Below are 13,833 nucleotides of genomic sequence, written 5' to 3'. Positions count from 1 at the left end.
GTTCACAGGGGCTTTTGGAACATCCTTCAAGGTAGATTGTATACTAGGCTATAGATTATGTTCTGATAAGCTTAAAATTGGAATTATACAAAATATGTCTTCCAACAATACTAGAATTAAATTAGAAATTGTCGAATACTTGAAAGCTAACATGATTTTAACATTAGGTGTGCCCATTAGGGTATAGGTAATACACATGTCTACCATAAGAAACCAAAATCAAGGCACACCCAAAGCAAATGAAGAAGAAGCCATGAGGATGAGGTCATACAGTCAGAGAGCAGTGAAGCAGAGAAAGCAAAAAAAAAAAAAAAAAAAAAAAAAGGCGAAAAATCAAAAGGCTAAAATAATAGGCCTTTGAAAAGATGAATAAACTCAGCAAACCTTTGACCAGATTGACCAATAATAAAAAAAAAAAAAGGCCCAGGAATTGAAAAGGAGTCCTTGATTCAACTCTGCAGAATCTACAGAGGCGCATAAGGGGATACCACGAACAACTCATGCCAACAAAGTGTGGGGCACCCCCAACTCAGGCAAAGCCCAAGAATGACAATGGCCCATTGTCCTGAAACACGGATGCTTCCAACTCCTTCATCAAAGCAATGTTCTCGTTAGCTTCCTCGCCAACTCGACATAGCCTAGAGTCTCCCAGGAAGTGGGAACCCCAACTGAAGAATGTTCTAGATCAGACTGCCCTTGACCGTATCTGGGAGAGACTATCTTGATGGAAGATGCATGCTGAAGGGTGAAGCCATTGTGGGTGGTGTAGTGGCTATTCCTGGTTGTCAACTTGACAATATTTGGAATGAACTACAATCCGGAATTGGAAGGCTCACCAGTGACCCTTATCTGGAGGCTTGGAGATCCTTATCTGGATCTTGGTTTGAAGATCTTGAGCCATAGTGGCTATGGATTCCAGAAGATTGAATCTCCGAGTTTAAGGAACACACCTTTAATCTGGGCTACGCCTTTCATCTGGGATTAAAGGTGTGGTGGAACACACCTTTAATCTGGGCTCCACCTTCTGCTGGAGACAATATAAGGACATTGGAAGAAGGGAGTCTTGCTCTTGCTCTTGCTCCTTCGCCTGCTTGCCGTGTGAGACTGAGTGACTGCTAGATCCTTGGATTTCCATTCACAGCTGCGACTGAACAATTGTAAGGAATTGGGCTGCCGACTGTAAGTTATCAATAAATTCCTTTACTAACTAGAGACTATCCGTAAGTTCTGTGACTCTAGAGAACCCTGACTAATACAGAAGTTGGTACCAGGAGTGGTTCTAGAGTAACAGAAGTACAAGGATGAATCTTTTAAAATTCTGGAATTGGCTTGTTGATCCACCAGCACTTTCAACTATTGAAACCTCTCCAGATTCTCTCCCTCCTGGGAGCTCAGAGAATTTTGAAGACCCATGGTTGAAACTATATTCCGAACTTAAAGAAGCTAATGCCCTTGATTTTCTTAATGAATTAGGTGATTCAGTGCACAAAGCTTTCTACAAGATGGGGAAAAAATCGAAAAATGATTTTACTGGCTGGCTGCTCTTAGTATCTGTGGAAAAAATGATGAATGAAAGGAAGGAGTTGTGTGATAAAATCGAAAGGCTCCAGACACAAGTAAACGATCTAAAAGTTGCTAAGTGTGTCCTTGAGGAGAATCTTCTCTCTTGTAGCAATAGAGCTCAAGTTGCAGAAAATCAAACAGAAACTCTCATTGTACGGTTGGCTGAACTACAGCGAAAATTCAAGTCTCAGCCTCAGAGTGTGTCGACAGTTAAAGTAAGGGCTCTAATTGGCAAAGAATGGGATCCTACAACATGGGATGGGGATGTGTGGGAAGACCATGTTGAAGCTGAGAATTTTGAATCCTCAGATTCTCAAGGGTTTGCCCCACCTGAGGAAGTAGTACCCTCAGCCCCACCTCTTGAAATAATGCCTTCCCCACATGAGGAAATTAATTTTGCAGAGTCTGCTCACGGCCCACCAATAGTTTCTTCTAGACCTGTAACCAGACTCAAAGCAAAACAGGCTCCTAGAGGGGAGGTAGAAAGTGTAGTCCATGAGGAAATTCGCTACACTACTAAGGAGCTTAATGAGTTTGCTAATTCATTCAAGCAGAAACCTGGTGAATATGTGTGGGAATGGATTTTAAGGGTGTGGGATAAGGGTGGAAGGAACATAAAACTAGAGCAGGCTGAGTTTATTGACATGGGTCCTCTGAGTAGAGATTCTAGGTTTAATACGGAAGCTCGCATAGTTAAAAAAGGTGTCAAAAGTTTGTTTGAATGGTTGGCTGAGGTGTTTATCAAAAGATGGCCTACTGGAAATGACTTGGAGATGCCTGATATTCCATGGCTTAGTGTTGATGAAGGGATTTTAAGACTTAGGGAAATTGCAATGCTAGAGTGGATATATTGTGTAAAGCATAATTGTCCACAATGGGAAGGTCCAGAAGATATGCCTTTCACCAGCTCTATAAGACGCAAATTGGTGAGAGGGGCACCAGCACATTTGAAGGGTTTTGTTCTTTCCCTTTTCCTTGTGCCAGATCTTAGCATTGGAGATGCTTCTGCTCAATTAGATGAATTAAATTCACTGGGTTTAGTTGGATTCCGAGGTAACAAGGGCCAGGTGGCAGCATTGAATCGCCCGAGACAAGGTGATTCTAGTTATTATAATGGACAGCGTAGACAAAAGAATGTTTATAATAACATACCCAGTAATGGTCAGCACAGGAGAGGTGAAATTTATAATGGCATGACTCGGTTGGACCTTTGGTACTGGCTAACCAATCATGGTGTTTCCAGGAATGAAATACATAGGAAGCCTACTGCATATTTGTTTGATCTGTATAAGCAGAAAAATTCTCAAACAAATGAAAGAAAGGCTACATTAGATCGTGGTAAACAGCCAAATGAAAGAAAGGCTACATTAGATCGTGGTAAACAGCAATCTCGGCCAGTGAATCAATTTCCAGACTTGAGACAGTTTGCAGATCCAGAACCCCTTGAATGAAGGGGTGGCCAGGTTCCGCTGAGGAGGAGTTCAATAATCAAGTGGATAAGATGACCCGTTCTGTGGACAATCAGCCTCTCTCCCCAGCCATCCCTGTCATTGCTCAATGGGCACATGAACAAAGTGGTCATGGTGGTCGAGATGGAGGTTATGCTTGGGCTCAGCAACACGGGCTTCCACTCACCAAGGCTGACCTGGCTACAGCTGCTGCTGATTGCCAGATCTGCCAACAGCAGAAACCAACACTGAGCCCCAGATATGGCACCATTCCTTGAGGTGACCAACCAGCAACCTGGTGGCAGGTTGACTACATTGGACCACTTCCTTCGTGGAAAGGACAGCGTTTTGTTCTTACTGGAGTAGATACTTATTCTGGTTATGGATTTGCCTTTCCTGCACGTAATGCCTCTGCTAAAACCACCATTCACGGACTGACAGAATGCCTTATCTATCGTCATGGTATTCCACACAGTATTGCTTCTGACCAAGGAACTCACTTCACAGCCAGAGAAGTACGACAGTGGGCCCACGATCATGGAATTCACTGGTCTTACCACATTCCCCATCATCCTGAAGCAGCTGGTCTGATAGAAAGATGGAATGGCCTTTTGAAGACGCAGTTACAGCGCCAATTAGGTGGTAACAGCTTGGAAGGCTGGGGTAGAGTTCTTCAGAAGGCAGTATATGCTTTGAATCAGCGCTCGATATATGGTACAGTTTCACCCATAGCCAGGATTCATGGGTCCAGGAATCAAGGGGTGGAAAAGGGAATAGTTCCACTTACTATCACTCCTTGTGACCCTCTAGGAAAATTTTTGCTTCCTGTCCCCATAACTCTAGGTTCTGCTGGCCTAGAAGTTTTGGCTCCAGAGAGGGGAATGCTCCTACCAGGAGCTACAACAAACATTCCATTGAACTGGAAGCTCAGACTTCCCCCTGGTCATTTTGGGCTTCTAATGCCCTTAAACCAACAGGCTAAAAAAGGAATAACAGTGTTAGGAGGGGTGATAGATCCAGATTACCATGGGGAAATTGGATTACCTCTTCACAATGGTGGTAAGCAAGATTATGTCTGGAGTGTAGGAGATCCCTTAGGGCGTCTCTTAGTACTACCATGTCCTGTGATTAAAGTCAATGGGAAACTACAACAGCCTAATCCAAGCAGGATGACAAAGGATGCAGACCCATCAGGAATGAAGGTATGGGTCAATCCTCCAGGAAAAGAGCCAAGACCTGCTGAGGTGCTGGCTGAAGGAGAAGGAAATACAGAATGGGTAGTAGAGGAAGGTAGTTATAAATACCAATTAAGGCCACGTAACCAGTTGCAGAAACGAGGATTATAAAGTAATATGAATGCCCATTGTAAATTTACAAATGCGTTTGCGATTGTACGAGGACTAGTTATATCATGTTAGGCGTATTTACAACCTTGTTATTGTTTCATGTGAACATGAGATATTATTTGTGTCAAGTTGACAAGGGGTGGATTGTAGTGGCTATTCCTGGTTGTCAACTTGACAATATTTGGAATGAACTACAATCCGGAATTGGAAGGCTCACCAGTGACCCTTATCTGGAGGCTTGGAGATCCTTATCTGGATCTTGGTTTGAAGATCTTGAGCCATAGTGGCTATGGATTCCAGAAGATTGAATCTCCGAGTTTAAGGAACACACCTTTAATCTGGGCTACGCCTTTCATCTGGGATTAAAGGTGTGGTGGAACACACCTTTAATCTGGGCTCCACCTTCTGCTGGAGACAATATAAGGACATTGGAAGAAGGGAGTCTTGCTCTTGCTCTTGCTCCTTCGCCTGCTTGCCGTGTGAGACTGAGTGACTGCTAGATCCTTGGATTTCCATTCACAGCTGCGACTGAACAATTGTAAGGAATTGGGCTGCCGACTGTAAGTTATCAATAAATTCCTTTACTAACTAGAGACTATCCGTAAGTTCTGTGACTCTAGAGAACCCTGACTAATACAGGTGGTGACATCCCTGATAAGTCGGTCCTGGGCTGTCTAATAAACTAGCTAAGCATGAGACAGAGTGGGCCACAAAGCAGCCTTCCGCCATGGTTTCTGCTTCAGCTTCTGACCCGACTTCCCTCAGCGATGCACAGTGACCTCCAAGACTGAGTCGAATAAATTCTTTCCTTCCCAGGTTGATTTTCTTGTGGCATTCATCACAGCCACAGAAAGAAAACCTTGACGTTGTGCTGGCGACTTTTACACCAACTTGCCAAGCTAGAGTCATCTTGAAGGAGAGAACCTCAATCGAGAAAATGCCTTCGTAAGATCTGGCTGTAGGGAATTTTCTTAATTAGTGATTTATGTCAGAGGTCTCAGTCCACTGTAGGAGAGGCCATCTTTGAGTTGGTGGTCCTGAGGTCTGTAAGAAAGCAGGCTGAGGCAGCTATGGGGAGCAAGCCAAGAAGCACGCTCCTCATGGCCTCTGCCTCAGCGCCTGACTCCAGGTTCCTGCCCTGTTTGAGTTCCTGTCCCGACTTCCTTTGATGATGAGCAGTGATGTGGAAGTGGAAGCCAAATAAACCTTTTTCTCTCCAGTTTGCTTTTGGTCATGGTGTCTCATCACAGCAACAGTAACCCTGACTAGAAGGGACAGCAAACGGGATTGGTTCCCAGATCACTGTTCTTGTGATGTCAAAGCTAGACAGGAGATTGTGCAAAAGAAGATTGCTGTCCATCATTCCGCAAGAACACACACAGCAGTGCCAAGCACAAGTAAGCCAGCAAAGGAAACTCCAGAAAGATTAAAAAGATGAACCCTTAGCAAACAGGGTTGATTTCAGAAACACAGCTGTCTAAGTTTGACACCTGAGAGGTGCAGTACCTGTCTGTCTGTCCCTTTTGTTAACACACTAGAATCAAGGACGTTAACTCTGTGACCTTTCACAAGGCACAAAAGCATCCAACAGAGTCAAGTAGCTCTGGCTTCCTGCTACTAGGAAAGTTCCAGCAGGTCCTCTAGCAGAACAGTGGTGTGGCAAGGTGACGATATTAGGTACAGCAGAGAAATTTAATCCCCGGGAACTGTATATTCATCCCAATTTTTTTGCAAACAGCAGTCAAGAGCAAATTTACGTCCCTCAGCAACATTCTCCAGGTGTGATGGCCAAGCTTGGCTGTCAGCTTGACTCCATCTGGAATAAATTAAAACCCAAGCATGTGGGCATGCCTGGGAGAGATTTCTCTTGACTGGATCATTTCAGGTCAGAAGACCCACCCTACATCTGAGCCACACCTTCTGGTGGCAGCCCATATGGAAGGTCATGGAAGAAGGAAACTCTGACTTTTTGCCTGCTTCTCCTAACTCTCGACAGAAAGTTCATCTATCCTCCTCCTGGTTCTAGAACCTTCGTCTTTGGGGCTTTAACATAAACTGAAGACCAAGTGAGATATCCAGACTCTTAGGCTGAACAACTACCAAATTCTTGGCCTTTCTGTTGGAAGACAGGCATTGTTGGAGTAGCAGGACTATAGTCTATAAGTCACTCTAATAGCACCCTCTACGCACACACACACATTTCATTCTATCAGTTCTTCCCTGTAATGATTAAACCAGGAGTAGGGATGGAGTGAAGGGCAGATCAAGGATGGAGAGAGAGAGATGTCCCCACTGTCCCCACTGTCCCCACTAACATTTTCCCTTTCTGAAGCCTTCTGTGAAACCTCAGTGCCATTTTTCTCAAAGTTGCCTAAGTGTCTGAGACAATTGTCACTCAGAACCAATGCAATCAAGAGGAAGAAAGTACAGACACTTGCTACATCATGAGTACAAAAGGCCTGACACAGAGAAACATGCCGTGTACTTATCAGACCTGTGCAGCAGCGAAATCCACACAGACAGAAAAACAGACTGGTGGCTGTCAGGAATGGGAGGTGGGGGGTGGGAAGGCTGCTTAGTCCACAGAGGATGGCAGTGTGTATCAGGTAGTCTGAGGTGCAGCCGCACAGCATGCTGCCTGTCTGGACCACCGCTGGATCTTACACTTCAAAACGGCCAACTCTCTGCCATGTGAATTTTACTTTAATATAAAAATCAATTCAATCTTATTCATTAAATCTCATGTAACACAGTCTTTGTCCCTTTCTCAACAGGTTGGCACACGCCCTTCAGAGCAGGGCAGCGGGGACAATCCATCATATCAGACAAATCTGGCAACTGACCCTCCAACAAAAGCCAGGGCCTTTCCTTCGGTGCTGGACTGTGCTGTGACCCCAGCTGGAGGAGAATACCTTCAGAGTGTCAGATACTGTGATCCCAGCTGCCCGCAGCCCGATTTCTCCCCAGACTGGAGCGTCTACCTAGACTCTAGCCCAGGTCTCAGAGCCCAGACCTGGCTTCCAGCTCACGCAACCCTGCCTTTGTGGAAGAAGAAACTTTCTCCTCACCTAACACATGCCTGCTCAGGACGACAGAGGCACAGCAGGAGTCTGAGCCCTGTGGCTCTGTTCACTTTTTCCTAGTGCTGGCAGAGACATAAACATGTGCAGGAGCCTGCGTTCCACCTAAGGCTGGCTAAACAGAAGTCTCCAGAGGAAGTTGGCAAGCTTGAGGAGGACTGGGGCCCAGAGGACGTTACTGATGGCATCTATTTCTGGAATCCAGCACTCAGGTCTAACCTACCAAAGACACCACCCAGCTACAAACACAACCAGCTCCTTCCTGCCTGAGGTCCATCCTGTGCACACACATTTAAGTCGGGCAGCTCCAGCAGGGTCTACCACCTCTATGACACAGCACCTGCAAGACCCAGCACCTGCAAGACCCAGCACCTGCAAGACCCAGCACCCGTATGATGCAGCACCTGCAAGGCTCAGCACCCGCAAGACCCAGCACCTGTATGATGCAGCACCTGCAAGACCCAGCACCTGTATGATGCAGCACCTGCAAGACCCAGCACCTGCAAGACCCAGCACCTGTATGATGCAGCACCTGCAAGACCCAGCACCTGCAAGACCCAGCACCTGCAAGACCCAGCACCTGCAAGACCCAGCACCTGTATGACCTTGCACCTTCAGGATCTACACCTGTGTGACCTGGCACCTACACGATTCAGTTCTTGAGGGGCCCAGCATCTTCAGGGAATACCAGACCATCATCTGTCAGTGACTCGAACAGACACTAGTCCCACTGTGACTAGCTGCTGCCTTCCCAGAGCTTCCCGGAGCTATTCAATCATCCTCTCTGCATCTTTCAGTTCACTACCAGGCTGGGTGGCTTCCTGGCACAGACAGAGGAGCCTTGGGATGCCCAGTTCTCCCTGTGGAAGCTCTATCCAGTGTCCAAGCAGTCTGTGGTCATGGTGATCCTCATGGCCGTCAACTGTCATTAGAGTCCCCAGCCATTGGAACCCAGGACCCTTGACACTGGAGCCTGATTTCCAGGCTCACAGAGAGCAGATGCTGGGTCATGGCTGAGTGCTGGCTAACCAACTTGTGCTGAGAGCTGAAGGAAGATTGAGTCCCCACTTCATGGTGCCCACAGCCCGCAAGACCAACGAGGCTCCTTCAGTGTCACCGAGCGACCCCACCCTTAAGCACGAAGTCAAGCACACAGGCAGCCATTCCCCACCATAGAGCCAAATCCTTACTGAAGTATCTGGCAGCGAAGGTTCTTCTTTTGCTGGAAGCCGTCGGCAGCATTGCTAGGCTGGCAGTGTGCAGATTTCTCCTGTGTCTTCTCTGGAAGGCAGCAGCCACATCCTCAGGCAGACAAGCTAATTCCCAGTTTCAGTAGCAGGCGATCAGCATCTATAGTAGAGAAATATATTTAGAACGCTCTTTCCAGGCATTTGCCTGGATTTCAAACACGAACAAAGCCTGCTGTGAGGGACAAGTTTCTCTGTGGAGCATGTACCTTGGGGATCTGAGAGCAGACTTGGGGAAGTCAGAGTATCAGTTCCTCAAATCTGTAAAATGGGACCAGCAGTGACAACTGCGTCTCAGAGGGAGAAGATGCCAGATTCATCAGCGGAAGCAAGGGCTCGGTGAGCCAAGGGCTCTAGCTACTAGATTTGATATTTTTCGCCCCCAAGGGAACAACATGGAGCTAAGTAAGGGACCGTGCAAATTGCTCTGAGCATGCTGGCTGGTTCCTGGCTCACACTTTGGCTTGTGGTCCAAGTGCTGGGGTAGACCCCAGGAAAGCTCTGTCACATCCTTAGGGTACCACTTCTCCATTCTATTTTTGGAAATGTGTCATCATTACATCATTTACAGTTGTGGAAAATGGGTACAAACGAACAAACAAATAGACAAAGCTTGCTTATAACTAGCCAAGTGGTATTTCTGCCGCCGTGAACATCATTCACACAGCAGCAGTCCTAGCGACCTAAAATAAAGCCAGGCTCTGAGATGGCAGGCACACTGTCACCTGTCTTTAGGACATATGATACCATTTGCAGATGGAGCCCAGAATGCTCTTCCCCTACCTACCCTGTCTCCAGTGTGCTAGTCTCTACAAGCTGAGCTTGTATGAAGCCTGAAGTTACCGGTAGATCCTTCCAACCTGGGCAGGAGGAGGCAGAAGGAGGCAGGAGGAGGAGGAGATAGAGATGCGGGCTGAAATCGGTCCATCACTGCCACAGAGAACAGAAGCTTGGGGCTATGGACTAGTGCCTGGTATTCTGTGGGTCCTGCTGGGGCAAAATGCTTCTGGTTCACACTTTAGCATGTGGGTATAGTTCCTGTCACTGACTGGTCCCCAGGGAGTGATGGGACAGCACCTGGAATGGAGAAGGCAGACTGCCTTTGGAATAGCAGAGAGAATGAAGCGGTCACTAAGCCCTAAATCTTCAAGGGCCTAAGCCCAAGATATTGGCATGACCTGGGACCCAGGAGCACAGATGGCCTTGAACACACAGCTGAGCTGGGAGTCTCCAGGGAAGTGATGGAGCTGGAGCCAGGAAATGAGGACCCTGGAGTTGGTACAGACCTCAGAGACCCTGAGGGATTTGGGAGTGACACCTTCAGTCTCTCCTGGAAGAGTGCACAGTTTGGAAGCATAGGTGGACGGGGGTAAGGCTCTGAGGGTGGGGGCACCCCACACCCACTGTAGCAAGCCTTAAGAATGAATGCTCTGGGTTCACACTGTAGGTCCAGTCCCTAGCAGGACACAAAGCCAGGTAGGCGTGTAGTATGCCTGTAAACCCAGCAATCAGGAGGTGGGGGCAGAGACTCAGAAGTTCAAGGTTACCCTCAGCTATATAGTGAGTTCAAGGCCAGCCTGTGCTACATGAGAGCCTGTTTACAAAACAGAAGTCTAACGTTAAAGTTGAATTCAGGAATACAAGGGCACACATTGGCTCCTTTAGGGGGAACAGTCTCATAATTGGTGGCAGACAGCTGGATCTAGCAGGTTGACATGTCAATCAAGTCTGGGTTTCCTTGCAGTTCTGTTTGCTTCTAGGGTGTTTCCTCTTCCCTCTCTTCCTCCTTCCTCTCCTTCTCCCTCTTCTTCACCCTTCACCCTTCCTCCTTTCTCCTCCCCCTCCTCCCCTTCTTCCCCTGGCCCTCCTTTATTTTGGGATCAGCTTTGGGAGCTAACATTTCTTCTCTCCCGCAGAGCCCGAGGAAAGAGGACACTGTCCAGTCTCAGACAAACCACAGAGCTTCTTCCCAAAGCCTGTCAAATGCCTTCTTTCCTTGATTTGGGGCACTAACCAATGCACTCGACTGGATCCAAACCAGTGGGGTGTGCTGATTGGCTAAAGCAGCCGGGTCTTATCACATCTAAGGAACTGGGTGGGGCTGGCTTTTCCCAGGACCAGAGAGGGCAGGCAGAGGAGACAGGTGGGTGCTAGAATAGACCCTGGGAGACTGTAACAATTGTGTATACGTTTGCAGGAGGGGGGAAGTTCCTAAACCGATATGCTACTGTGGGGTTGGAGTAGAGAGGGGTCACCTCTGTGAAAGAGGAAGAGGTTTGCTCTCTAGCCCTTCACCTTAGTATTCTCCTAACCTACCTTTCTAAGCAAGGTCAACAGCCGGCCACACCCAGCCAAGCCCAGTAGAGCCAGGGCCCGCCTAGACGCCTCCCAGAGCATGACTCAGCTCCAGGCATGGCTCCGCACCACGCTCACAACAGATCTGTTTGCCCTGGACTCAGGCCAGTGCCCCTGTGCCTTATCTCACCCCACCTGCAGGCACAACTGCACAATGCACACATTTACGTGACACCTGACAGCAGCTGGGGGAGGGTCTCATTGTGGAATCGTGATGCTCCGAGCCACGCAGCAATTTAATGTGGCTTAGGAGGGTATTTAGAGTCCATCTTTAAAGAATGAACTCACAGCCTGGGGTCAGGAAACTTGTGCAGCCCCGGCTCCCCACTCCACCCCACACAGGGTCGCTGCTGTGTGTGGCTCTCCTGGAGCTGTCCTGGCTCACCTGGATCTCATCTTTGCTCACCTGGACGTGGAGAGCAGGCTTCTCTGTCTTTGCCTGAAGAAGGAGGGGCTCCTTCTTCGTTCCAGGAGGGAGCACTCTAGCTGCCGCCCCTCTTCTCACCCCGTGGGTGCCCTGCCTTTGCCCCTGCCCCTGGCTCCCATGGGACGAGTCCGCTGGTAGGACCAGGGGATGCAACCCAGGCTGAACATCATCAGGCAGGATGCAGGTTTCCTGTCTCCTCGATGCCTCTGGGGATGATGCTCTGACAGCTGTCCTTGGCTGGCCTCTCAAGGCTGCAGCAGCAACCTCAGCGGCTCGGAAAGTGTAAAAGGCTGACCTCTGCAGGAAGCGCGGCGCCGAGGAGGGCCTGGGTTGGCTGGTTTGGAGCGCCCTCTGGTGGTCATTAGAGGAGCTTCGCCCGTGCTTCTGAACCCTGGTCTTGTTCCTGGACATTGCATTTTGTTTTCCTGCTGGGATCCGGGGGCAGCTTGAGTAAGTCTGTGCTTTTTTTTTTTTAGATTATAAAAAAACTTCCTTTAATCGAGGCTTGTAACATGGAAAAGATCTGTCAGATAAAATGCAAAGTTTCTAATACATTGAAACATAAATCCATAAGTCATCATAAATACAATACCCAATAGTAAAAAACACATCAGCATATTCACACCATCCCTGTAACAGCCATGATCTAGATTTCACATGCTTCTGCCAAATGACTAATATGGTCACACTCATCTGACAGGGCTGTGGCACTGGTGGCTCAACTCCAGAAGCAAAGCAGATACCAGCACATTCAAACAGTGTATCCTTTACATATCAAAGTGAGAAATAAGAAAGCAACATGGTCACCCGATCAGAAAGATGGTAGGGAGTGAGGACAGCTGTGGAAAGCTCGAGGCCGGAAGGCGGTTCGCTGGCTTCATTTCTTTGGCTTCTTGGGCAGTGGCTGCGGGAACAGTAAGATGTGAGGTTCTGGTTCATGGATCATATAGTGGACCCATCCCTGACTCTGCTGAACGCCGAGCTTCCTCCATTCAGATTCAGACATCAAGTGGGTTTTCGGGACCAGGTTGGCTATGTCCTTGGGCAATACGGCATGCCGGTACTCGAACTCCTCGTCGTATTTGTCCGAATAATAGATTTGTTTGTGGGACATGATTGCTCTGCTGGAGGGCGCTCAGCCCCAGGGCCGCTGGCCTCCAGACAACTCCCAGCAGCCAAGTCTGTGCTTTCTTATGGCCTCGCCTTTCTACCCTCACTATTTGCTGGTGATTCATGTGGGGCTCCTGGGCTTACATAGATTTTTTTGTTCCCATCAGATCAATCCTTCCACCTTGTTCCATGGTTGGGTGCTGAGAAGTGCAGCAAGAAAACCCCCAGGTGGTGGAGGACAGATATGACTATTTCTCAAGCCATAAGGCTCACTGAGGGCATTTTAAAGCCAAAGGCTCAGGACAGAAGTGGGCAGGTGGCCCCATTGTGGAGGCAGAAAGTTCCCTTCTTCCAGAATGAGTCAGCCCTCCACTCACCAGGGCTCAGCAGAGACACTGCTGGCATCCCCTCTGATTAAGCTAACAGACAACCTCATTGGAAAACACCCCACCAAGGCCTCCTGTGTGCACACAGGCCAAGGAATTCTAGTCTGTCCAGCCTTGCTGGAAAGGGGGCTGGGGTTGCAGAACAAAGTGGGAGAGAGGCTGAGGTGGAAGTGATTTTGATTCCTGTGGTGGGCACAGGCAGCTCACTGGGTAGTTTCACAGCCTCCCTAAGCCTCACTCTCTAGCCCTAAACCGCGGGTAGGGATATGAGTGAACCCATCCCCCAGAGGACAAAGGGCAGTAGATCACACTGGGCAATTTGCTAGGTGACTGCCGTATGCCAGCCATGAAGCCATAATACCTGACACCTGCTGGCAGAGGGGAAGTCGGTCTTCTCTAACAGAAGAGCCTCCACTTAGGGCCCGGGGGCAGCTCTGACTTCACAGGCTTTCTTCTGATTCCCTCCACTTCCTCTGTTTTTCTTTTCACTTTACTTCAGTAATGTTTTTATCTTATTTTAAAACTATTTCTTTTCTTTTTTTTTTTTTTTTGAGTTTATAACATAATTACATCATATGTCCCTTCCATTTCCTCCCTCCAAACCTTCCTTACTCCTTTTCAAATCCATGGTCTTTTTTCTCCCTAATTATTGTCACACCACACACACACACACACACACACACACACACACAAACACATACACAATTTCAAGATGGCAACTCAGATGCCAACAGTGAAAACACAGAGCTAGTTAAAATACCAGATGAAGAACTCAAAGGTTAGTTTTTAAAAGAACCAATGACTTCAAAGAGGATATAAATTAGCTGACATATGGAGTAAGAACTCCAACCACAGCCTGGAAAGGAAAGCC

General features: G+C 47.9%; 1 protein-coding gene and 1 pseudogene across 3 annotated transcripts in view; both read right to left on the bottom strand.

The window, feature by feature from the left end:
* Positions 1-11,745, bottom strand: part of Arhgap22 (Rho GTPase activating protein 22) — a 155,943-nt gene extending 144,198 nt beyond the window's left edge. The window contains exons 1-2 of one of the 3 annotated variants that reach the window (XM_011245053.3): positions 11,446-11,745; positions 8,628-8,787 (exon numbers count right to left, since the gene is read on the bottom strand). In XM_011245053.3, coding sequence (XP_011243355.1) covers positions 8,628-8,679 — 52 coding nt within the window. In that variant the 5' untranslated portion in view covers positions 8,680-8,787; positions 11,446-11,745. Of the gene's footprint in view, positions 1-8,627; positions 8,788-8,893; positions 8,917-11,445 lie in introns of those variants that run through there. The other 2 variants (XM_006518956.4, NM_153800.4) reach the window with 2 other exon arrangements.
* Positions 11,746-12,152: 407 nt separating this feature from the next.
* Positions 12,153-12,580, bottom strand: Gm6340 (annotated as a pseudogene).
* Positions 12,581-13,833: the final 1,253 nt, after the last annotated feature.

The sequence above is a fragment of the Mus musculus genome, chromosome 14 (assembly GCF_000001635.26).
Source record: "Mus musculus strain C57BL/6J chromosome 14, GRCm38.p6 C57BL/6J".
Lineage (NCBI taxonomy): Eukaryota > Metazoa > Chordata > Mammalia > Rodentia > Muridae > Mus > Mus musculus.
Note: the sequence above shows the minus strand (reverse complement) of the source record. Positions and strands in the feature narration are given on the sequence as shown.